The sequence below is a fragment of the Budorcas taxicolor genome, chromosome 3, assembly GCF_023091745.1.
Source record: "Budorcas taxicolor isolate Tak-1 chromosome 3, Takin1.1, whole genome shotgun sequence".
In the NCBI taxonomy this organism is placed as follows: domain Eukaryota; kingdom Metazoa; phylum Chordata; class Mammalia; order Artiodactyla; family Bovidae; genus Budorcas; species Budorcas taxicolor.
Window position 1 is genome coordinate 119,455,932 of NC_068912.1, and position 26,382 is coordinate 119,482,313.

The following is a 26,382-nucleotide window of genomic DNA, read 5'->3' on the forward strand; positions in this document are numbered from 1 at the left end:
TCAAGGGTGACAGCCTGCAGGAAATCTCGCTTCTGTTCCCAAGTTTCAATGGCGGTGAATGAAGAAGTGTGACCCCTTCTCGTGTGACTCGTTTCTGACAACTGGACTTTCAGGCGATGAAGGGGTAGGCACGCTGATTTGCTTTTGCGTTTTACCCCACCGCCATCCTCGGCGTGAACCTCCCCTCGAAGGAAGAAGTCACGAGGTCGGCTGACCACGGTCCTCGCAGGAGACTTCCAGAGCCCTCCTGCAGCACATGCCCGGCTCTATAAACCGGGGGTAATCTCCCCCTCCTTTGGCCATTTCCTCCCTGCCTTTTCCCTTTTCCTCTAAGGCGGTAGTTACGCTCTAAAACACACAGGATGAATGCTTCAGAACCACTCTTCAGTCCTAACCCAGGTCTTAATCAAACCAAACCACATCCAAGCAAACTGTGAGCTAATGGTGTGCGCACACACACGTATGTGTCACGTGCGTGCGTGTACAGACGCATCATGGAGAGAGGCGCCACAGAAACAGTTTTATTTCTCGAAGTCTGAAGACACAGGCGCAGACTGGGCCCGACACAGCCGGGCTGTGGGGAAGGAGACGCTCCGGGCGGCGCCTGCTCTCTCACAGCAGACGCTGCTTGCCCGGGGACCGGCGCTGCAGAAGGAAGCTGGGCCCCCTAACTGGGGGGCTTCCGTCCGCTCCCGTGACTACCCAGCATCCACTGTGCGATGCTTGCACCCCTGCCCCCAGCGTGAGGCAGGCAGAGCCCAGGAGCGGGGGCCCTGGGCGTGTCTTCGTCACTGCGAGGAGGTGGCCTCCGGGAGGCGTCACTTCAGCCAGATCCACTTGTCCCCCACATCCTCGTTGTACCCGGCGCGGTACTTGCGACCTGGCAGCTACAGAACGGAGAGTGTGGTTACCAGCAGTTTACAGCAGAGACGCATCCCCCGCTCCGTCCCTCGTCCCCCAGGGCAAGGGGGCCTGACCCTGGGGCTTCCTGCTGCAAGGGTGAGGGGCTCCTCGGGAATAAAGCACAACAGGACCCCGCCCCGGGAGCTTCCATCCTGGTGGGGCGCTATAAACGCAAATACTGTCAACACCAACCCAAGCACTGCCTTGCTGCCAGGAGGGGGCCGTGGAGCCACGGGGAGAAGCGGTTCTGGCCCAGGGGAGCCACAGCCACGCAGGAGGGCGGCGGCAGGGGGGCGTGTCAGCCCCTCCCCCAACTCTCCTGTCACCTGCCTGCACCTCCCGCAGGGACCGCACGGCTAATCAGGGGCGGGGGCCCGGGACACCAGGTGGGAGCCAGGAGCGGCCACGAAGCAGGAGCTGCGGGCGTGTCTCCCCTCCGCCACTCTTGTCTACACGGCATTCCCAGCCAACTGCCACAAACACACAGTGGCTGGAGCAAGAACATTCTAAGATTTTATCATGCCTCCGATTTTATCACATCTGAAAGTAACGTTTTATCTGAATGAGGAGTTGCAGCCTCACGTCCAGAGAACAGAGTTCAGATCTCAGGGACGCTCTGAGAGGCTCTCCAGCCTCCCTAACAGCAGCAGACCCCGCCAGGCCAGCCGCCAGCACTGCAGGATGGTCTAGGAAGGCTCTGCCATCTTCTTTGTGAATCGGATTTTAAACCACAGAGCAGAGAACAACCGCGAGCAGAGTGTGGAGCCGCAGAGCCCGCCAGCCGCCAGCCTCTGTGCCAGTCTGACCTCTGCCCTTCTCGGGCAGCACCTGACTGGCCGTGGGCGCAGAGCAGGGTCCCCAGGTCCGGGCGGCGCTCTCAGTGGAGAGAAGCCGACAGAGAACCCCAGGAGGTTGCCGTCTGCCGTGTTTCACAGTGAGACGCAAAACTAGCTTCTTCCTTTCTCTCACTCCATATCCCCTTTCCACCAACCTGCGCCTCCACCGCCAATCCAGGTCCTCACTGTACACCCCCTGCGTGGGGCCGTAAAGGCAGAGGTTACAGGGTCGCCCAGCACATCCGTCAGGAGGTGCCTGATGAGCCAGCAGGAGCGCAGCCCCTGGGCCTGGCCGGAGCCCAGCGCTCTGGCCCGCGCAGGTCCGTCCTGCGCTGGGGGGAGCTGGCAGGGACGGTGGGTGTGAGCTCTGAGTGGGGCTCCAGAGGCAGCGGAAACGAGGTGATGCACTGAGTCTGACCGCGAGGTGCCTGAGGCCCTGGTGAGCCCTGAGGTCAGGAAAGGCACCCAGCTCCACCTGCTCCAGGCTGGGCGGCCAAGTGCTGGAAGGGGCTGGAGAGGTGCGAGGTCACGGAGGCTACTCCGGGCACTTAGAGATGCTGGCACAGGCTGACTTAGCCAGCTGCTCAGACACCAGCCAATTGAGAAAACAAACACATATTCACTCATCCTCCTGGAGGAAACAGATCCTTCCGCCTCTGACGCACTGTGTCCTAGCTGCTTCGAGAGACATGAACCAAGTCCTGTGTTCTCTAAGCTTGTAAAATACACAGACCACATGAGCCAGTCGGGAAGTGGGACAGCAGCGGGTGGAAAGTGCTGGAGGGGTGGAGGGGTCTGAGTGCTCCCTGCCCGACCGGACATGGGAGAAGGGGACGCGGTTCAGGACAGGCGGAGCGCCTACTGCAAACACACCCATGCTCAGGGCTCATCTCCACGCCACAGGGTCGCAGTATCATTCAGGAAGACGTCTTAATTTCATTCAACTCACATTAGCTGAAAAGGAAAGCTCCTAACTCAGTACTTGTTCAAACACCTGAAAATAGGACGTTTCCTAAAAATCCTAAAACAAGAGTGACAGCTGAACACGAGCGAAGCGTGCGCGCCCTGGCTGGCCAGGCTGCGGGCAGAAGGCGGCCGGGCTGCGGGTGCCCCGGCTGGCTAGGCTGCAGGCGCCCCAGCTGGCCAGGCTGCGGGCGGAAGGCGGCCGGGCTGCGGGCGCCCCGGCTGGCTAGGCTGCAGGCGCCCCAGCTGGCCAGGCTGCAGGCGCCCCAGCTGGCCAGGCTGCGGGCGGAAGGCGGCTGGGCTGCGGGCGGAAGGCGGCCCGCCTCTTCAGAGCCGCAGGCCCCCGCGGATACCGCACCTCCACAGGAGCCCGTGCTCCTGGCAGGACGGCTACCTCTGACGCTGGCTTTCCTCTCCGAGGGACACACAGTATTTCCTATACACAGCAATACGAATGATGGGACACGCAGCCCAACGCTGACCTTCAACAAGAGCTTCCCACGGAGCCCGAGGTGAGGTGGGGGGAGAGGCAGGTCTCAGCGCCTCTTCCAGCCACAGCCCACGAAGGACAGACTGGAAGCACTAGACATCTGCTCACAGTAAACAGCCTCTGAACTGAGAGCGGGCATTTCAACAGCGAAACAGACGCCAAAGCAGTCCCAACCACGGTCTGAATGTGCAGAGGACGTGCAAGCAGCCAGGTCTGTGCCTGGCTTCTCCAGCAGCTTCAGGTAAACTCATCCTAAGGCGTTTCTGTGAATTGCAAGTTTGTCTTTAGTAAAGTGAACTTTGTAAAGGCAAGAACATACAATATTCACATATTAAAGCTACCAAGCAACTATTTTAGAAATGGTAAAGGGGAACCTGACACTGAAGATGAAGACAGCAAGCTGAGGTGGTAAGGAAATGCAAAGAGCACGAGAGGAGACCGAAGGCCCTGCCGTCCTGGCAACTGTCTTGCACGCGATCTGACTCATGGAGGGAACACAGTATCTTAATAGCATCTGGCCTCCTTAAATTGGAAAGAGAGAGAATCGGTAAAGTGGAAACCAACTCACGGTTTGTCTACTCCAAGGAAGGGCTATGCAGAAATAAAAAGTGACCTGATGCAGCGTTTGAAAATGGCTTAAAAAAATTAGCAGGCACTCATGCACACATTCAGTATTTATATGAATTTGTTTACAAGGTCACTTCCAACTTCAGAGCTGGGGGCAGTGTGTGCATGGAAAACGTGCTGATAAACGGCTCTCACGTCCCTCTGAGACTCCGGGCAGTCCCTGGAGACTGCGTGGAGGCCAAGGCCAGCGGGAGCCCGGCCAGGGCCGCCACAGGTCTGCAAACAAGCGCCCAGGCCACAGGTCAGCGAAACCAAACCAAACCGTTCATTCTTAGCACGTGGAACTCCGAGACCCTTTCTCTCCTAAAAAGCCCACCCTTCACTAGTCAAGGTCCCCGTGTCACGGCAGGTGAAGTGGCCGAGCCCACACAAGGACTGACATGCGAGGCGCCAGCCCAGTCTCGGGGGGCCGCCCTGCTGGAGCCTCGGGGGCACCTCCCTGGGCTGCACTCTTGCCGACAGAGCTTCCTCTCCTGCACGCTGCCTGCCGCTCTCCCCGCCGCACGGACACTTCCATCCCTGGAGCGAGCCAAGCCTGCCTCTGCCTCCCAGGACAACTGCCCCTCACTGCAGGTGCGGCGGGGACGCCAGCGCCCACGCGGGCAGGCACCCAAGACCTCTCCTACACGGCGGCTCCCACCCAAGTCCCCCAGCACTCAGAGGCCCAGCTACGCACTCCCCGCTAGCTCATCCCTCCACATCCCCAGTGCCGGAAACAGCGCCTGAAACGGGAACCACGAGACAGGACGCCAGGGGCCCCAGCGTGGCAGCAGGGGCTAGGGAGCGCGGCCCCCACCGCTCAGGGCTCTCAGGATGCCGCAGCTCCCCAGAGCATCACAGCACAAGGCTTCCCTCACGCGCTCTGAACTGGGGCTGAACGGTTCTCTGTCCACTGCACAAAGGGAGACCCAGCTCCCCGCTCGGACCCCCTGTGGAAGAGACATGGAAGACCCAGCTCCAAATTAGCTTTCAGATCACAAACAAAAACAGAGAAGCCTTCCGCTTCCAGCAAAACAACAGCCCAGTACCCTAAAAAACCTCTTGACACAAAACCTCCAGAAATGCTTTTAGCTGCACTGCTGAGCAATGTGAGATCTCACCTGGGGCTGGAATGGAGAGGGAGCGGAAAGCTGCGCGAGCGGCAGGCTCCACCCCGGCACACCTGCAGAGCTGCTGGAAGGCCTGCGGAGCGCCCGGCAGGTGGTCGTGGCAAGTGGTCATGGCGACCCACCTAGGTGTGCCGCTCTGAAGTGACTGGGGGGCGGGGAGAGGGGAAGGTGGGGGGAGGCGGAGAATGGGCAAGGAGGTCTCAACGGGGACCTTAAGAATGCTCTGCCTCAGCCGGGCCCCACACAGCACGGGCTCCTGACCCTCAACACCCGGGCCTGGAATCCCACAGGCAGCAAAGGAAGCTCAACCGTGGCACTTCCGGAACCCCCGGGCCTGGAGCCAGCACAGTCCACCCAGGAGCAGAGCCGTCAGCGCCAGCAAACAACACAGGATGACCTGTGCGTGAAATACACAGGGCGGGAGTACACCCAGCTACGAGCCAAGGCAGCTGATTTCCAGACAGTCTGGGTTCACCCGAACTCGAAACTTCCGGAGCCATCCTGTCCCGGGAGGCGTCAGGGTAAACAGCCAGAGCAGGAACTCAGGGTCCAAGCCTCCAAAAGGCAGCAGGCAATAAGCCACCACGGGCAGGAATCAGAGAAGACGGCCAATGACAGAGGAAGGCTCCACCCCGACACCACACACAGAATACAGCGACTACGTTCAAGGTGCTTACGGCAAGAGAAGAAACTGCAGACAGAAGCAAGGAGCAAGACCCTACCAACGAATCGGGAGCTCTCAGCTTAACAAGAAAGAAATTTAAATCGAGATCCATCCTGGTTAAACGCAAAAACACCAGGAACAGAAAGAGCAGACAGCTCCTGAAACAAAAAAAAAAACGAGACCGAAATATTTAATTAAAGAAACAGAAGGGTAACGTGCAATCTCTTTTTCCCAGAATTGGAGGCACTGCCCAATAATCTCCAACCCCAGAGCGCCAACAAGCTCAGCCTCCCCCGTAGGAACTAAGTTGCTCCTCTCCACTACGCGCGCAAGAGGCGACGGGTGTGTCTTGAGACCACCACCCCCTCCTACTTCCCAGGCCCCCACAAGCGCAGGGCCAGAGCTCCTCAGGCTTCGGAGGAGACCACGATGCAGGTTCGGTTTATTACCTTTATTATATTAATCAGGATGATACAGCTGACCCTTGAATAACACGGGGGAACCAGACCGTGGAACTGGAGCAGGGGCCACCTGTAAGATCTTGCCCCCACGGTGTACAAGGGCCAACTGGACAAACTTCTCATAGTCAGACTGGCTAAAACCCTCATTTTCAAATGCTGTTTTTCTGGACGGTGAGAAATCAGGGGAACTCATTTCAGCAGACCATCACCATAGAAAGCACCCCACCAACTCTCACTTATTCCAGGAAGTAAATGGCCGCAAAACAGCCTCTGCTCTACTGCTGAATCAGTCTGGCTGGGGAGAAACAATCCCGAAAACGTCCCCGTGCTGCTTGCCCACCCCTGAAAGGAGCCGCCCTTGTCTCGGGGTCTCAGAGGACAGTGGCCTCGCCGGCTGCTAGCTCAGCCATTTTTAGAACTATGCTCACAGCCGGGCTGGGGAACCTTCAGGGAGAGAGACGTCTTTCTGGGCGCAGAGCCCTGGAGAAGAAACTCACAGAAGGGTTTTATTTGTCCATCTTTATTTGCTGCAGCGCCCCTTCTACAGCGGAATTCGGCAGTAACTGTTGCTCACGTCTTTAAGGCCCAAACAAAATTCTGTGAATGAAGAGATACACTCTAATTTCTAATTTCATCCTAATTTCAACTTACCATTTTTTAAAAATTCAGACTTAAATTGAAGGAAGTAAAGAAAACCACTAGACCCTTCAGGTATGACCTAAATCAAACCCCTTACGATTATACAGTGGAAGTGGCAAACAGATTCAAGGCATTTAATCTGCTAGAGTGCCTGAAGAACTATGGATGGAGGTTTGTAACACTGTACAAGATGTGGTGATCAAAACCGTCCCCAAGAAGAAGAAATGCAAAAAGGCAAATTGTGTTGTCTGAGGAGGCCTTACAAATAGCTGAGAAAAGAAGAGAAGTGAAAGGCAAAAGAGAAAAGGAAGAGTACACCCATCTGAATGCAGAGTTCCAAAGAATAGCAAGGAGAGATAAGAAAGCCTTCCTCAGTGATCAGTGCAAAGAAACAGAGGAAATCAACAGAATGGGAAAGACTAGAGATCCCTTCAAGAAAATTAGAGATACCAAGGGAACATTTCAATGCACAGATGGGCTTGATAAAGGACAGAAATGGCATGGACCTAACAGAAGGAGAAAGTCTTGAGAAGAGGTGGCAGGAATACACAGAACTATACAAAAAAGAACTTCATGACCCGGATAACCGTGATGGTGTGATCACTCACCTACAGCCACACATCCTGCAGTACAAAATCAAGGGGGCCTCAGGAAGCATCACTATGAACGAAGCTAGTGGAGGGCATGGAATTCCAACTGAGCTATTTCAAATCCTAAAAGATGATGCTGTGAAAGTGCTGCATTCAATATGCCAGCAAATTCTGAAAACTCAGCAGTGGCCACAGGACTAGAAAAGGTCAGTTTTCATTCCAATCCCAAAGGAAGGCAATGCCAAAGAAATGTTCAAACTACCACACAATTGCACTCATTTCACATGCTGCCGCTACTGCTGCTAAGTCACTTCAGTCGTGTCCGACTATGTGCGACCCCATAGACGGCAGCCCACCAGGCTCCCCCATCCCTGGGATTCTCCAGGCAAGAACACTGGAGTGGGTTGCCATTTCCTTCTCCAATGCGTGAAAGTGAAAAGTGAAAGTGAAGTCACTCAGTCGTGTCCGGCCCTCAGCGACCCCATGGACTACAGCCTACCAGGCTCCTCCGTCCATGGGATTTTCCAGGCAGGAGTACTGGAGTGGAGTGCCATTGCCTTCTCCTCATTTCACATGCTAGTGAGAAGGAAATGGCAACCTACTCCAGCGTTCTTGCCTGGAGAATGCCAGGGACGGCGGAGCCTGGTGGGCTGCCGTCTATGGGGTCGCACAGAGTCGGACACGACTGATGCGACTTAGCAGCAGCAGCAGCAGCAGCATATGCTAGTGAAGTAACGCTTAAAATTGTCAAAGCCAGTCTTCAAGAACTTCCAGATGTTCAAACTGGATTTAGAAAAGACAGAGGAACCAGATATCAAATTGCCAAAATCCACTGGATCATAGAAAAAGTAAGTCAATTCCGGAAAAATATCTGCTTCAATGACTATGCTAAAGCCTTCAACTGTGTGCATCACAACGAACTGGGGAAAATTCTTAAAGAGATGGGAATAGCAGACCACCTGACCTGCCTCCTGAGAAATCTGTATGCAGGTCAAGAAACAGTTAGAACTGGACATGGAACAACGGACTGGATCCAAATTGGGAAAGGAGTGTGTCAAGTGCGCATACTGTCACCCTGCTTGTTTGCAGAGCACATCACGCTAAATGCCAGGCTGGATGGAGCGCAAGCTGGGACCAAGACTGCCGGGAAAAATATCAGTAGCCTCAGATGTGCAGATGGCACCACCCTTATGGCTGAAAGCAAAGAGGAACTAAAGAGCCTCTTGATCAAAGTGAAAAAGCTGGCTTAAAACTCAACATTCAGAAAACGAAGATCATGGCATCTGGTCCCATCACTTCATGGCAAATAGACAGGAAAACAATGGAAACAGTGACAGACTTTATTTCCTTGGGCTCCAAAATCACTGCAGATGGTGACTGCAGCCATGAAATTAAAAGATGCCTGCTCCTTGGAGGAAAAGCTATGACAAACCTAGACAGCATATTAAAAAGCAGAGACATCACTTTAATGACAAAGGTCCAGCTAAGTCAAAGCTATGATTTTTCCAGTAGTCATGTATGGATATGAGAGCTGGACCATAAAGAAGGCTGAGCACTGAAGAACTGATGCTTTTGAACTGTGGTGTTGGAGAAGACTCTTGAGGGTCCCTTGGACTGCAAGAAGATCCAACCAGTCAATCATAAAGGAAATCAGTCCTGAATATTCATTCATTGGAAGGACTGATGCTAAAGCTCCAATACTTTGGCCACCTGATGCAAAGAGCCGACTCATTAGAAAAGACCCTGATGCTGGGAAAGACTGAAGGCAGGAAGAGACGGAGACAGCAGAGGATGAGATGGTTGATGGCATCACCGACTCAACGGACATGAATTTGAACAAGCTCCAGGCATTGGTGATGGCAGGTAGGCCTGGCGTGCTGCAGTCCATGAGGTCGTAAAGAGCTGGGCACGACTGAATTTCATTTTTTAAAAAAACCTCTAAACAATGAGACAAGTTTTACCCCACAAAATAAACCCGAAGGCTCTGATGGCCTGCTGAGCGCTAGGAGGGGAGGGCGTCCAGAGGGTCTGACAGACGCCTCGGCTGGCCCGCTGTCAGCACCAGCAGTGACGGCACAGTGACAGGGCTTCAACTCTGCTCCCCGCAGACGCACATCCAAGCCACTCACGAGACGGGCACCAGGCAAGCTCCAAGTGACAGGCACTCCACAGAACACCCGACCAGTGCTCCGCAAAACTGGCAGAATCACTCAAACAAGGAAAGTCTGAGAAGTGGGCACAGTCAGGAGGGGCTTACGGAGACAGGACAACCAAGAGCCACAAGCTGTCTTGCATTATATCCTGGGTCAGAAAAAGGCTATCGAGGGAAAACTACAGAAATCTAAATAAGGTATGGTCTCTCGTGAGTAGTAACGTATCAACAGTGTTCAGTATAGGTAACAAATACACCACACGCATACAGACATCAACATGGGGAACTGGGTGTGTAAGAACTCAGTCACAGATTTAAAAGACGCTTGCTCTTTGGAAGAATAGTTATGACAAATTTAGACAGTGCATTAAAAGGCAGAAACTATGGCTTTTCCAGTAGTCATGTATAGATGTGAGAGTTGGACCACAAGAAGGCTGAGCACCAAAGAACTAATCATTTCAAACTCGGGTGCTGGAGAAGATTCTTGAGAGTCCCTTGGACAGCAAGAGATCAAACCAGTCAATCCTAAAGGAAATCAACTCTGAATGAATATACATTGGAAGGACTGATGCTAAAACTGAAGCTCTGATACTTTGGCCACCTGATGCCGACTCACTGGAAAAGGCCCTGATGCTGGGAAAGATTGAGGGCAGGAGGAGAAGGGGACGACAGAGGACGAGATGGTTGGCTGGCATCACTAACACAATGGACATGAGTTTGAGCAAACTCAGGGAGACAGTGAAGGACAGGGAAGCCTGGTGTGCTGCAGTCCACAGGGTCGCACAGAGTTGGCCGCAACTGAACAGCAACACGCAGCAACTCTGTGTGCGCACGCTCGGTCGTGTCTGGCTCTTTCCACCCCATGGACTGTAACCCTCCAGACTGCTCTGTCCACGGGGTTTCCCAGGCAAGAATACTGCAGTGTGCTGACCTTTCCTACTCCAGGGGTTATTCCCGACTCAGGGATCGACCCACAGCGCTTACGTCTCCTGCACTGGCAGGCGGACTCTTTACCACTGCGCCACCTGGGAAGCCAACTCTAATATCATAATTTTTCATAAGTGTAAAATTATTCTTAAAAATGAAGTTATTTAAAAACACTTAAGAATTTTAAGAACTAGACTTCCCCAATCATTTAAATATTGACTAAAAATCCCAACATTTCTAACCATTACAATCCGAAGTCCAATATAGCAGCCTCCCTTTAATGGTCACAGATTAAAGATAAGAGAAAACACAACAATGGTGAAGAGCTGCCGCACAGCCTCACTGAGTCGCTCGGTGAAATGGCGAATATGTCCAGCTTCTGGTGGACGAGCACAGGCCCAGTCCCCCGAGCCACCAGAAAAATGGACAACATTCGAAAAAAAATGTGTGCCAAGACATCAAAGGCAGGGAAGTTCCAAGGCCCCAGAAGAGGACAGCAAAGGGGGGCTGACTCCGTCCAGGGGCTCCGCCCACACGTACTGGCAGGAGTCAGAAGCTGAGTGGGCCCCCAGCAGGGGTCAAGACCCCCCGAGAGCAGCAGCCCAGCACAAGGGCTCCGTCAGGAAGGGCACACGGGAAACTCGCCGGACCTCTCAGACCCCAGAGCAGCACCCGCCGGCTGGACTGCTGACGGACATGGGGCCTGCCGGCTGACAGCAAGCACAGCACCGCAGCCTCACACCATCTTAACTGTTCCTCCAAAATAACGACTGGCATTTAAAAAAATACCAGTATACCGAAACAGAAGATTAGATGTCCCCAAACGAAAAGACCAGAGGGAGAGTGAGTTTAAACAGATCTGACAGAGGCTCAACTATTACAGCTACCAGATAACTTTTTGACTGATACGCGAGAGAAATTAGATAACAAAATAATTTCAACAGATGACTTGAAGTTTTTTTTTTTTAAAGGAAATTCTAAAATCAAAAACAAGTATGATGAAAGTTAAAATCTCAAACATAGAAAATACAGGCCTAAGAGCAGATCTGGAAGAGCTGAAGCGAGTTAGTGATTAGGACAGAGTGGAGGGCACACCTGGGCTGAAGGTCACAGAGCAGACAAGAGGAAAGACACAGGGAAGAGGATGCAGAACATGGCAGACAGGGCCCAGCGTGCGGCGCCGAGGAGAGGAGAGAGACGGGCAAGGCAGGCCGTCCCAAACCCAGCAGCATGCGCCAGCCAAAGAACGCTGCGAGCTCCAAGCAGAGCAGAGACAGAGGTGCAGGCGCACACCCCCGAGGCAGCACAGACACCCAGAGCCAAGTCAGAAACACCACCGCAAGTCACAGCAAGACCCTGCAGGGGCGTGTGGAAAAGCCTTTCCAAAGACGTCAGCAGCGCCAGGGGTGCGGAGCGGGCACTGCGGGGCATCACCAGGCTCCACACACCCCTGAGGCAGCACAGATGCCCAGAGCCAAGTCAGAAACACCGCCGCAAGTCACAGCAAGACCCTGCCAGAGGTGTGCGGAAAAGCCTTTCCAAAGAGGTCAGCAGCACCAGGGGTGCGGAGCGGGCACTGCAGGGCATCACCAGGCTCCACCGCGGGCTGTGCAACAGGCAGAGGCAGCAGCGGAGGGAGCGTGGTGACGCCCGGGGGCACGGCCGGGAAGGAGACCCTGAACCGAGGGGGCCAGGTGTCTCGCTGCCTGAGCAGGACGTGGAACGGGGGACAGTGAGGAGGAGCCTGGAATTAAAGGTGCTGGTGCGCACTCGCAGCTGTCAGTACACTGAGAGACAGCAGTGAATACAGACGTACGGGTATAAAACAGGAGTCTTGGGAATCCACCGTGATACCAATATATCAATGAATAAGCAGAGAGAGGACAGACCATCCCTTCACAGCAGGACAGTAACTGACAAGGTAGGAGGGGTGACAGAGTCTGGGTGACTGCGCTTCGGCAGCTGCCATAGCAACCGCCGATTCAGCCAGGAAACGGACAGGTGCTGACCACCGGGCCAGAGTCGAGAGGAAACGGACATCTACACGGTTTCTAAGCGCTTCCACTGAAAACACTTAGTAATTACAAGCAGTGAAACAGTGACTTTACAGTGAGAACACCACCTCCGTCAGGTGACCAGGTAACAGAGCCCGTGACAGGACAAACAGGAATCGCGCGCTGCCTGACACAGCAAAGGCATCTGAGCCAAGACAACGGGTTGCACTTAGTTTTCTTGTCTCTTTAGAACCTACGAATATGATCAGTTCTTCAGACTTTCCTTGATATTCAAGACCTTGGCACTTCTGAAGATCACAGGATGGTTACTTTTTAATATCCCTAAATTTGGTTTGGTTTGGATGTTTTCCCATGATCAGACTTGGGTTTTGTGTGGTTTTTGTAGGGATGTTAGGGAACTTACTGCATCTATCAGGCAGCACATGAACCTTCCTGGGACAGCTGATGCTCTCTGAACAAGGTCTGTGGATCAGAGGCAGGAATGCATGAATGTTACTTTCCTAACCTTGACAGCTGTGCTGTGGCCATGTGGGAGAATGTCCTTGTTTGTAAGAATTACACATTAAAGCCATGGTTCTCAAACCTTACTGTGTACCAGAACTGGCTGGAGGCCTCCCTAAAACAGGCTCCGGGCCCCATCCCCAGAGACTGCTCCAGGGGCCTGGGCTGGGGCCTGAGAACTGGCGTTCCTCCGGGTGCCCAGGTGCCCTGACCACACTCTGAGAATCCGTGTGTCGGGACGGCTGAAGATCATGGGCATGATGCTGATCACTGACAGAGGTTTGGAAGCTAGTTTCCTATTCCTGTTATTTTTGTAAATTTGAAAAATTCCAAGATGAAAATCAGAACAACTTAAAGAGCATCTTAACCAATAATGGTGAGAATCTGCTGTTAGCAAAGCTTCCTTAGACAGAAGGACTATGACCTACAGGAAGGTGTGCAGACCAGGGAGGCTTTAGCAGCAGGGCAGCCAGGGGTCAGTGCGTGTGAGCTGACCGCATGAACAACAACCACAGTGTCCCAAAGGTTTACACACAGTGACAGCAGATGACAGAAACAGCGTGCAAGAGCCGGGTGAAGGGGAGCAACAGTGTTCCAGGGGCCTGATACTGTGGAACTAGAGGACCACTAACGCACATGAGAAGCTAGCAAATCGAGGATGAGCACTGTAATTACCAGGTTAGCCACTAAAAACTATCGAAGAAGTCATAGCTAGTAAGCGAACAGTAGGGGAAATGGAATAAAAATGTTAAAAAAAACCCACTTTAATCCACAAGCAGGCAAGAAAAGAAAAAAATACAAAGAAGAGGTAAAAAAACATATAAAATATACAGTTACCATAAACTGTTTAAACACGAATGATTAGCAATTGCACTGAGTGTAAACAGATAAACATCCCCCGCAGTTAGACTGGGCAGCAACCAAAGATAAAACTGTTCTCAGGTGAGAAGGCGTCCACCGGAAACGCAAAGGTAGAGAAAGAATGGAATTAAAGGACGTGGGAAAGGCACTACCATGCAAATATTACCCAGAGGAGCGCTGTGGACGTCACCGACGTGGCCAGGGAAGCGCCCTGAGGTGAGCAGCAGCACCAGTGATACTAGGAGAGTCTCATCACACAGAGAAGGACTGATGCTGGCGCTCCAAAGCTCTGGCCACCTGATGTGAAGCGCCAACTCACTGGACAAGACCCTGGTGCTGGGCAAGACTGAGGGCGGGAGGAGAAGGGGAGATGGAAGATGAGATGCGTGCACGGCATCGTGGACTCAGAGGACACGAGTCTGAGCAAGCTCCGGGAGACAGTGGCGGACAGAGGAGCCTGGCGTGCTGCAGGCCACGGCGTCGCGGCGTCAGACACGACTGAGCGACTGAGCCACAAAAGGGTGACTCTATTAGGAATGTGCAGCAATTCTAAACGTGTGCAAGTCTAACAATGCAACCTCAAGATACACACGAAGCAAAGCCTGCAGACCCACCGGCAGCGGCAGCCTCCCCCGACCGCTCACGGCAAACTGGCAGAGGAAGCAGAGCCAGTGAGGAGAGACCGTCTGAGTAACGTGACTGACAGGCTTCCTTTCAAGGGCGCTGCAAGAGCCCAGCACACGATGGGCGGAATGGCCTTCTCCTCCAGGACCACGAACCGCCGCCAAGGCGACCAATGCTGAGCCGTAAAGTCAGTCTCAGCCGCCTTCCAAGGACTGAAGTCACAAGGCTGTTTGCGACTAGAGAGGAGTTAAGCCAGAAACCAGCAACAAAAAGACCATTAGAAACACTCCGACTGTTTCTAAATTATCTAATTCAAATTAGCACAATACCCAAAAAAGAAATCAGACTAAAATTAGAAAATATTTTGAATTGAATGATAATGAAAACACAACATCAAGAATTAAGAGATCCAGTTAATTAAGCCAAATTTGGAGGGCAATGTGACCAGCTTTACATGCATATATTCAAAAGTACGACAGGCAGAAAATCAATGATCCACCCACTCATACTAAGAAGTTAGAAAAACAGCAAATGAAAGGGGGGAAATAAGTAGTCATCAGTGAATGGAATGTACAATAGTGCAAGCATGAAGCTGGTTCCCTGAACGATGAACTTCTTTCAAGAGTCTGAAATGGAGGGAAAACACCAGGACCAGTAACAGGGTGAAGCAGCGGACAGGGGTCACCATCAATGTGATCAAATTAAAAACTCTAAAAAGAACATTTTGAACAACTTCACGCCAAGAAATGAGAAAATGTGAAACGGAGGCAAATTCTTCAACAAACACAGATTTGAAAACCCAAGAAGTAACAGGATCCTGAATATTCCGCATCTACGAAGGAAAGTTATAATGAAAAACACCTCAGCACAGCTCCACCAATCAAGCCTTCTCAACACTGTAGCAAGGAGTAATGACAACCTTGAGCAAACCCTTCCAGAGAACTGAAATGAGGACCCCCTCTCAACTTAGTGCTTGATGTCAGCAGGATCTTGCTGACAAATCTGACTAGGATACTACAAGAAAGAAAAATCACAACCTAATCTCTCAGGAATATAAGTACAAAAACGCTGAACTGAACATGTGAGTCAGGTTCAGCTACACACGCAGAGGACAGAGCTCACAGGAGGACTTCTCCTGGAAACCAAGGCCGGCCTGCACTAGAAAATCAACCGATGTATTTCATGACCACATTAACAGAAAGAAGAGAGAATCACCCACGACAAAAAGTGTGATAACACCGACATCCATACTCAACAGCAGTCCCTTGGAAACTACTACCAAGATGGAACTTCCCTGATCTGGGAAAGAGAATCTATGACTAACCTGGCCAACTCAATGCTTTGGCGAGTTACTGAGAACTTTCTCCGTGAGATCAGAAACAAGAGAAGGATAAGCCCTGTCACGACATCTACCCAGCCACGAACCAGAGATGCACCCACCACAGTAACGTTAAGAAAAGGTCTGAAGATTAGAAAGAAACGCAACTGTCATCCTCTGCTGGCACGTGTTTCCCTTCTCACATGGGAACTGTAAATGCCCGTTTTGCACGCGGCTTTAATTCCCCAGAGGCCAGTGCTTCCCGCAGCCACCACGACGCTGGCGCAGCTGCTGCACCCGTCTCCCACATCTGCCAGCGTAGAGTTCAGCAGCGTGGCTGGGCTGTGCCAGTCTTTCTACTGTTTACGATGAGTGGCAGTGGCTTTTCACTTGCATTACTGACATAAAGTTTCCTTTTAAAATACATTTGTGGGGAAAAAAAGGTACATTTTTTTTTTTTATGTGAACGGCAGGGCACCTGACCTGCAGCTGTGACCTGATGGGCAAGGTGCCCCTGGAGCGCTTGGGTAGCCTGCCTGCACTGCGACCTGACGGGCAAAGTGCCCCTGGAGCGCTTGGGTAGCCGCCTGTGCTGCGACCTGACGGGCAAGGTGCCCCTGGAGCGCTTGGGTAGCCGCCTGTGCTGCGACCTGACGGGCAAGGTGCCCCTGGAGCGCTTGGGTAGCCTGCCTGCACTGCGACCTGACGGGCAAAGTGCCCCTGGAGCGCTTGGGTAGCCGCCTGTGCTGCGACCTGACGGGCAAGGTGCCCCCGGAGCGCTTGGGTAGCCGCCTGTGCTGCGACCTGACGGGCAAGGTGCCCCTGGAGCGCTTGGGTAGCCGCCTGTGCTGCGACCTGACGGGCAAGGTGCCCCTGGAGCGCTTGGGTAGCCGCCTGTGCTGCGACCTGACGGGCAAGGTGCCCCTGAAGCGCTTGGGTAGCCGCCTGTGCTCACTCAGGTTCTGCAGGCACCAGCGCCTTCATGCATTTACCCCCTTTGTTCATTAGTACAATGACTTATTTTGCTAAATATTCACTGAGTGCGTACCAGGCACCAGAGCTGTCCCAGGCCCTGGGAACAAAGCCGTGCGTGACACAGACAAGAACCCGACCTCAGACAGGCCCTGACATCAGAGCGGGAGGAGACGGAAAACAAGCAGAAGGTGAGACAGAGAGCCTTAAACGACAGCGGCAACTGCTGGGGCGGAAACTGAATTCCCAGAAGAGGGCAGGGCAGAGCCGCTGCGAACTGGGGGGGCTGGAGTTCAGGTCCCGGTCATGGTCCAGGAGGGCCTTGCCGAGAAGGTGCCGGGTGAGCAGAGGCCTGCAGGGGTGAGGGGGGTGGATGGGATGCTGGGGGCAGACCATACAGGTCTACACAGGGATGCAGAGTGTGGCTCAGCACTCCGGGCCATTCACGAGGTAGGAAGGAGGCCCCCGCGGCTGGAGCAGAGGGAGGGAGGGAGGGAGGGAGGGAGGGAGGGAGGGAGGGAGGGAGGGAGGGAGGGAGGGAGGGAGGGAGGTGTCCGGCCGTCGAGAAGGCTCTGGCTTGTCCTCTGCAGGATACAGGGAGGTAAAAAGATGGGTGTGATGTACTTGGTGGGAACATCCTGGTCTCTGGTTAAAGAGCAGACTGTACGGGGCGTGGGCAGAAGCAGGGCAGCTAGCCGGGAGGCTGGTGAATGAGCACGGGTTGGGAGGCACGCCAGTCTGGACCAGGGCGGTCACTGTGGCTGTTCTGAACGGTGGTCAGCCTGCGGCCAGAACCCAGAGTCCATGAACCTCTGATTCTGTTGCAGTCTACTGCACTGGAAAGTGAGAAAGGGTCGGCTGACTTCCAGGTTTCTGGCCTCAGGAGCTGGAACTCCGGAGCTGGGCGTGGCAGGATGAGTTCAAACAGGACGGCCGCGGCCGCCACGCGGGGGCAGCCCTGATGCCAGGCTTGTCGAGGCCGCTGGGTCAGCACGTGAGGGGGCAAGGCCCCCGGCCTGGCAGAGCAGCGTGGAGGCAGCAGCTGTGGCGATGGGCCAGCTCAGCCCCCGACCCACGCCTGCCAGCTCCCCTCAGACAGAGGGCGTGAGACAGATGCGCACATCAGGAAGAGGGAAACTCGACCTGCAGGGGCCTTGAGCGACAGCTTCACACTCGTGGTCCTCCCCAAGTCTCTGAGCTGAAAGTCACAGCAGTCAGAGCTGTGCCCGCAATCTGCAGACACCAGTCAGAACTACAGCCACACAACGGTGCTCAACTGAGAGGCCAGCTCGCCCACGCACCGACCGCCGGCCCAGAGGATCCCACGCACAGAGGAGCCTGGCGGGCTAGAGCCCATGGGACTGTGAAGAGTCGAACACGACTGAGCAGCTAACACACGCGAGCGCTGACCACCCAGCCTGAAGTTCTGATTTAAATACAGTCATTCTGCACTTGTGCCGATAACCAGTCACAGCCACTGCGGACGTTCTCACTATCCCGCTGGAGCTGTGACCCAGGAGTGATCACTGCCGGCCAGGTTCCAACACAGAGCTTCCAGAGCCCTCCAGGTTTACCCAGTCTTGCCTCGACGATTCTCCACGCCACTCAGAATGAAGCGTGTGGACCTGCCCAGCTCTCACACCTGCCCTCGTCCTCCCCAAGGGCACCTGTCCACCCTAGGGCTCTGCAGAAACGCACACCTCCCCTCCTCGTGGATGACACAGTGACACCAGGAGCGAGAGCCGACGGGAAAGGACAGAGATAGAACCTGAGGAACAGACGGCAGGCTGGCTCAGACAGCTGCCCGGGGGAGCAGCGCCTGCACGTGGTCCTGCTGCTTGAGGAGCTGTGGCAGCACGGAGACCAAGGGGGACAGGAGAACTATTTCAGTGAGAGTGGAGCCCGCTCGAGAAAACAGACCCACAGAAAACACTCTCCAGAACTGACTGCACAGGCTGCCTGACACCCACTGCCCGAGGGCCTTACCTCTGTGAACTCCTGGAAGACCCGGTCACTCTGGTGGGCACCGATGGTGACCTCGGGGAGGAAGACAGGGATGGATGTGTAGTTCAGCACCTCCAACTTATCCTGAACCCTAGAAAGTCAGACAGATGGCAGACAGACCGAACATCAAAATCAATACAGTGGCATCAATAATCAATATGGCACAGAAAACACCAAAGTCAATACAATAAAGTAAGCTATTAGACTGACTGTTTAAAACGTCCACCCCCTTCACCTCAGAAGCCAAACTTGCCCCAAAGAGCCTGTGGGGCTGCGGGAGGCACCCTCCCAACACCACTCTCAGAACAGACCGTCTTTTGAGAGCCCCATGGCCACGGGTGACTCCCTTGGGGAAAGGACACAGGTGTGAAGACATAAAGAAGGATCTGCGTGTGCTCTAAATACAGACGCAGCGGGGATACAAAGGTGAGAGCCAGTGCCCATGACAGCCTGCACGACTGCTGGAGCCTGAGGGACAGAGCAGAGAGCCTGGTCGTCGCCGGAACGCCGCTGCCAGCTCAGCACCCGGCCTGGAGGCCCCCGCCGTGTGGGGCCCGACTCCAGGGGCGGAGGCTGGCCAGGGCGCGTGGAGGAGGCTGGGGAGCGGAGAACCCCCACAGGACGCCTGCTGCAGCCCTGCTTTTCTCAGCAGCGAGACACACAGTCAGAGGGCTCACTCCCCGTGTTGCCGTTTTTTTTCTGAATGCTAAAATGTTTACGCTTTGTTATAATTTGCTTACTTTAAATTAAATTTACTCTGACTATAACCACTAGAAGATGAAAAGCATTTTGAGTGCTTTTAGGAAGAAACGTTAAGTCTCCTTTCTTCAGGGCTCAAAACCAAGAAAATGATTATTTTAAAAGGCCCTTTTCCCATTAATGACTTATAATGGCAGAAGATGCCTCCACTGAAACGGCCCAGATGGAAGCTTTCTAAGTGGGTCTGGCTCTCGGCCATGCTGTGAGGGCTCTGGGTGGGCCCGGCCCCTCTAGCCCAGGGAGCACGGGGCACTGAGAACCTGCAACAGGCTGCACGCGCGTGGCCAGGAGGCAGAAGCACGCCCCAGTGTCACTCGCAGGAGGGCCGATAACCCTGCACCCAAAAGCCAGCCCCAGGGAACGCTGCTGGGACGGCTGCTCTAAGTGTGCTCCCACGGGTTTCACTGGTCGCGCACACACCTGTCACATACACACTCAAATATGAGCGTTTTCTCTTCCTTTTAACTGTAAACTGGTTACAGAGTATCTGTCCTAAGCCTGTACCAACGTCTTCACTTTCAACACAAATAGAATTATTCGATACTTATTATACGCTGACGTGCTCAGTCATGGCTGATTCTTTGCGACCCCGTGGACTGTAGCCTGCCAGGCTCCTCTGTCCATGGAATTTTCCAGGCAAGAATCCTGGAGTGGGCTGCCATTTTCTTCTGCAGTACTTATTATATAGTAAGGATATTTTTTAAGGTGATCTCACTGTAAACAGTTTCAAATAAAAATGAATCTTGTGTTTTTAAATGTTAATAAATATGAAACTGGGGTATGATTTGGTTTTCTCTATAGTTTTGAAAAGCTAAAAACATACCGAAGAATTGGAAGGAACAAACTGGCCTAGGAACGCGTGTGACGGAGACCACCAGCGCCACCTACATTCAATCTGGAGGAACTACCGTTCACACCCCCGCCCCGCCCCGCCCCCCGGCCCCCCCCTCGCCCGCCGCCACAGAAAAGGCGGTGTTCAGCCAGTCCTGTCCGGCTCTCTGCAACACCACGGACTGTAGCCCACCAGGCTCCTCTGTTCCTCTGCCCGTGGGATCTGCCAGGCAAGATACTCAAGTGAGTTGCCATCTCCTCCTCCAGGGGATCTTCCTGACTCAGGGATTGAACCCACCTCTCCTGCACTGGTAGGCAGATTCTTTGCCACTGAGCCACCTGAGGAGCTCTCAAACAGGGTGTATCTTTGAACAAATATCTTCAAACTACTTTTGAAGATTAAAAAAATAATCTGTAGAGACTGTTCAACCTTGTGTAAACTGCTCATTCGCCCTATGAGCTTCGGTGATGACTAAGCAGAGCCCTCGGAGCCTCTCTCCCGTAAACCCAACTCTGGGCCTCCAGAAACTACAGACATATTCCAGACTGAAGATGCGCAGGGAGTGGACACCACAGGACGCATTTCATGACTCAGGGAGCTAAAGCAGTGAGAGAGAACATCCTGTTCACGGAGCACTGAGTCTAATTAAGGAGACTCAGACACTGACAGCACGTCCCCTTCACATCACAGGCCAAAGTGTCCCCATGAGAAGACAGCGCATCCCCGAGTCCGGTTCACAAAATGAGGCACTCTGCCACATAATTCCAAAGCAACAGTGAGGCAAGAAGGGAAAGAGGAAAACAGTAAATTATGACTTATGACTCAACTGTCTCCCAATTAAGAGTGCTTACACTTTCTCCTAAAGCATGTCCAGGGCGAGTCTTTTAGCTTCTCCCGAATGGCAAAGTTCTGCCTGAAACCCTACCCTCCAGTTTTTGTAGCACTGGAATTCCCTATTAGGAAGATATCCTCCAGAAGCCATAGAAAACTCACGTCCCCATGATGAAGCAGCAAGGGAAAGAATGGGGCCCCAGCTCTGGGGGAGGTGGGCCCTCAGCCCTGTGTGGAGAAGGCCTGGCGGGGAACGCGCCTCCAGCACAAAAATGGGGCAAGCGGGGCGGCAGCGGTCCGTCGGGGATTACGGATATGAACACAAAACGCTATCAAGGTTGAATGGGTACTCACACATACACGATGACACACCAACACACATGCTGAGATGTACAAAAATGCTCTAAGCCAATAATCTGGTCAGGCTCTGAACAAAAGGAGTATAGCTGGTAAATGGCAGGTTTACTGTAATTATCTTAGAAAATGGTCATAATTTTGCTCGAGTCTCCCACATTAACAAATGGCACTTAAGTGAAAATAAGCAGAATTACCGTTGTAAATTGTTATGAATTATCCTTGGGAGGCAGAGGATGGGAGAGGGAAAAGCAATGCCACTGATGAAGAAGTGATAAGCTACCCCACACGGCTCAGTCTCGGCAGGATGTCGGGGCTCAGGGACAGCCACCATTTTATGCTTTTCGTGTACTCTGACCAGCAGGAGCCGGTACTGACAAGAATCACACATATGCCCAAAATCAAAGCCTGGAAAAGTCAGAGGGGCGCAGCAGAAAAGAAGGCGCACAGGGCGAGGCTAGGAAAACGCTCACGCCGAGGGGGTTACTGGGCAGGTGGGGAGGCGACAGGCTCAGGAGACTCTGTATCCCCACGGCAGAGGCAGGGCAGACGATGAGTGCTCTGAACTAATTCTGGGAAATGGAACCTGGGTTCACGCCTCAACAGGCACGCCACGGAAAGGTTCTGAGTAAAGGAAACACAGGGTCACTGTGACACTCGTGAAGATTAGCTGGCGGGCAGGCACACAGGGATGGGTGGGATGAAGACCAAGGAGCAGAGGAGCAGAGATCAAGAACCAGGGGCCGCAGCCCCACCCTGGGGGGCGGGACCCGGGGAAGGGGCGGGACCCGGGGAAGGGGCGGGACCCGGGGAAGGGGCGGGACCCGGGGAAGGGGCGGGACCCGGGGAAGGGGCGGGACCCGGGGAAGGGGCGGGACCCGGGGAAGGGGCGGGACCCGGGGAAGGGGCGGGACCCGGGGAAGGGGCGGGACCCGGGGAAGGGGCGGGACCCGGGGAAGGGGCGGGACCCGGGGAAGGGGCGGGACCCGGGGAAGGGGCGGGGTCAGGAGGGAAAAGGCGGGTTTAGGCAGATGACCCCAGAGGACCCCCAAACAAAACCTCTCCAACCATATAAAACATCCTAACAAGTGCAAAAGACCTGAAATCACACGAACTGTGTCCCCAGACCACAACAGAGTCAGACCAGAGGAACATTCATAGCATCAGATGCATATATGAGAAAGGAAGAAAGGTCTAAAACCAACCGCCTAGGCGTCTGCCTTAGGAAACTGGAGAAAGAAGAGCAGCCGAAGCCTGAAAACAGCAGATTAAAGAAAAATAACAACAAAACCTGGAGTAGATGCCAAGGAAGCTGAAAATAAGGAAACAGAGAAAATAAGGACTTCCAGAACACAGGTTCAAGTGTGCAAGCTGGCACACGCTTTCTGGGGAACAATTTCAAAGCACACCGTAGCCGTAATGCGTTCACATAATCTGACCCATAACTCCACTTTCATACTTTAGGAAAATAACCTCATATGGAATAAAAATAAGTACAATATGCTCATTACTGTTATTATAAATATGAAGAAGTGAAAATAACCCAAAAGACTGATATTAAAGAAACGAAAAGGACTATGCCTATATTTCAGAGATCAACTTTTTCTGTAAAGGGCCTATGTATGACTTCATATATGTACCTTCTTTTTCTTACAATCCTTTAAAAATGTGAGGACCATTCTTGGCAGCTGAGGCCTGGATGGACCCCCAGGCCATGGTCCCCCACCGCTGACTTGCCTCATTCAGAGGATTGATGAGGCTTGAGTAGCCATTAAAAAACTGAAGTTTAAATATTCAACAAAAGAGGGACACACAGTCACCGTACAAAGACATATGCAGGATAATTTTTATTTAGAAATATAGGTACACACAAACACTTTAAGAAAGGCTGGAAGAACCCGCATTAAACTCTGACACCTCCCGTGATCCGGGTCCGGCCTGGACTTGGGTTTCGGGGCTCTGACCTCCCCAGCTTGAGCCCACAGAGCTCCTCCCCGTTAAACTCCTCATCACACACTCGCGCCCGGCCTCCTGCCCTCGCCCACTCACGGCCCCTCCAGAGCTCAACCTCCCCCCGACAGTCCTCTCCCCACCCCCGGGCAGCACCCCGGACCCACTCCTCCCTCAAGCCTCCAACACGGCCTCCCGCCCTCCCGGCTACTCTGGACTGATGACCTGTCTCTCACCTCACTATGCAGACAGGAGCCACCTGCGGAGAACTCTGAGAGCCCAGGTTCTGGCCCCAGCCCCAACCCCACCCAGGCCCCGCCCCACGCCCAGCCAGGTCACTCCCAGCCCGGCCCCGGCCCGGCCCCGCCCCGCCAGGACTCACAGCATCCTCAGGTTGTGCAACTTGCGGTCGTCCTGATCCAGCCATGGGCCTTTGTCGTACTTCAGGTACTGAATATCCTCGACTACCTGTGTGTAGGGATTTAACACAGGACTTAACAGAGAACACTCAGCGCACGACAAACCACAGACCCCCGGCAGGAAGGATCATGCCCTAAGGGTCAGAAAGAAAGGAGGTCTGATGGTCAGCCATCAGTGAAGTGAGCGGTTGAGGGGTGAGCCCCATGCGGGTGTTGGACCGGCTGACCCTCGGCGGTGTGGCAATTCCCTGCAGGCTGGGAGAGCGGGGCAGGCCAGGGGCGGGGCGCAGAGGCGAGCCAGCCCTATTCCAGACTCATTTCCTCCGGCAACTTGACTCCAGGAGGCAAAGCTCATCCACTAAAGGACAACAGGACAAGAGAATACACACAATTCCTAGAGTTCCAAGAACCTACATTCCTCGCCTGCAGTCTGGACAGCCTATACCTCCCAGTGGGGCGGCCTTTTCAGACACATTCTCCCTCACAACCCGCCAAACTCGGGGACTTCTTTAGGTTCCAAGAATGTGAGCACATTCGGTTACGAACTCCAGTGATGACACAGTCTCAGAGAACACGCGCTACTCTTCCCCTCGGACCCGGGCAGTGTAAACCCTCTGCCAGAGGGACAGAAACAACCTGAACACAAAGAAACGGGCATCACAGACAGAGCAGCCTGAAGGAAACAAAGTGCAGCCTCGTTTCCGGGCAGAAAGAAGCCAGCCTGTGAGAACCCCCAGAGCCAGGCCAGAGCCTGCCTGGATGGTGGGTCCCCGCGGTGGAGAAGGGCCGGCTCTCTCCCGCACCGGGGCGGCGCTGAGGCTCTGCTGTCCCTGAAGAGCGGCCGCGGCAGAGCCGCGTGCTGTCATCACCTACTCAACTCCAGACCCCAAACCTGCATTTTCTTTTAGAATGTTTAAGCTTTTTAAAATAAGTGATTGGCTTCCCTGGTACCTCAGCTGATAAAGAATCTGCCTGCAATGCAGGAGACCCCACTTCAATTCCTGGGTCAGGAAGATCCCCTGGCGAAGGGAAAGGCTTCCCACTCCAGCATTCTGGCCTGGAGAATTTGTATAGACCATGGGGTCATAAAGAGTCAGACACAACTGAGTGATTTCACTTTCACTTTTCAATTGATACTTAATATAAAACATGGGATTTTTTTTAACCAAATGATGGTCATTTGCCTCAATACCACTTAAGAGATAATCCAGTTTCTTCTATTTCTATCATCGTTTAAAGCACTGACTTTTCTAACCGTGAGCACACACACGCACCTGTCTCTGGACTCTGCTCTGTTAAACTACCTATTATTTCTTTTATTAGTACTTTAGTCCCTTCATTACCATAAACCTGTAATATGTTTTTACACTTGGGAAGGAAAATGTTATTCTTTTTCAAAAACTGTTTTTAAGCTGGAGGATAACAATGCCGTGCTGGTTTCTGAAGTGCAACACTGAGACTCAGAGGTAACTGTGTGCACCGTCCCAAGCCTCTCCCTCCTCCCTCCCCGCTCCCGCATCCCACCCTCCAGGTCGCCGCAGAGACAGGCTGGGCTCCGTGTGTCATTCGCCACCTTCCCACCAGCTGCCCATCCAAAGGTACTGATTACTCAAGTTCTCCTGAAAATGGCAGAGGGTGACCTGCACCCACTACTTTGGGGAAAGCTAGTATCTTTATGTGCCCGACCCCAAACAACACGACCCAGAGTCGAAACCCAAGCATGACCCGGAGGCAGGCCTCCTCGTGCATGGACGGCGGCTCCTCCACTTCCTTGATGCCGCGAGGCATCGCCGTTTTTCCTACTGAGGACCGCACGCTGTGTGGCAGTGTGGGGTTTCCCACTGAGAATCCACAGAAGAGCGGACCCTCGCAGTTCAAACCCCTGTCATTCAAGGGTCGATAGTCTCAATAGATCTTACCTATTAACTAATCCAACGCTCAATTTTACCACATGTTTAATGAAAATGCTGATGCAAATAACCCCAAATTCCTTGCATCTCCACCCTTCCATAATTTTAAGATCCTATAAAGTGAATAACTTAAAGGAAAATCAAAACGTCACGCTCAGAGAAATGTGATGGGGGCGAGGCACTTGTGTCAGGTCACGAAACACAGATGCTTCTAACATCAGGAGCCGAACTCACCACTTGATTGGCAAAACCCCCATACGGGAGTTAAATTCAAGAAACATTATAAAATTTCCAGCCGTTTTTCTTACCTTTTCTGCGTCTTGCGCTTCCCATGCACTGTACTGTAAAACCTCACATTTCTCACTGTAAGAGAAAACAAGATGACATTTCGTGGAAGTCTTCCAAGCCGATGTTACTGCACAAATGAACACCTGACGTCAGGCGCCCCCTCTAAACAGAAACGCCTGCATCCTCTGAACTGGCTCTCAGGGCACGGCTGGCTAAGAAGGGCAAACTCGAGGCAGGGCTGTGCCCAAGGCTGGATGGTAGAGGCAGGTCTGTTTTCTGACCCTTGCCTGACTGGACCACCCCCACCGCACAGGCAGGAGGCTGGTGTTTACGGGGCAGGGACACGGGTCAGCTCCGCAGCCATGCAAACCTCCACCAGCGGC

The 26,382-nt window shown here is 53.4% G+C and overlaps 1 protein-coding gene across 1 annotated transcript in view; it reads right to left on the reverse strand.

Annotated features, from left to right (window-relative positions):
* Window positions 1–512: 512 nt before the first annotated feature.
* NDUFA10 (NADH:ubiquinone oxidoreductase subunit A10) overlaps window positions 513–26,382 on the reverse strand; it is a 39,013-nt gene continuing 13,143 nt past the window's right edge. The window contains exons 7-10 of the mRNA XM_052636982.1: window positions 26,020–26,074; window positions 23,765–23,850; window positions 18,639–18,747; window positions 513–887 (exon numbers count right to left, since the gene is read on the reverse strand). Coding sequence (XP_052492942.1) covers window positions 819–887; window positions 18,639–18,747; window positions 23,765–23,850; window positions 26,020–26,074 — 319 coding nt within the window. The 3' untranslated portion in view covers window positions 513–818. The remainder of the gene's footprint in view (window positions 888–18,638; window positions 18,748–23,764; window positions 23,851–26,019; window positions 26,075–26,382) is intronic.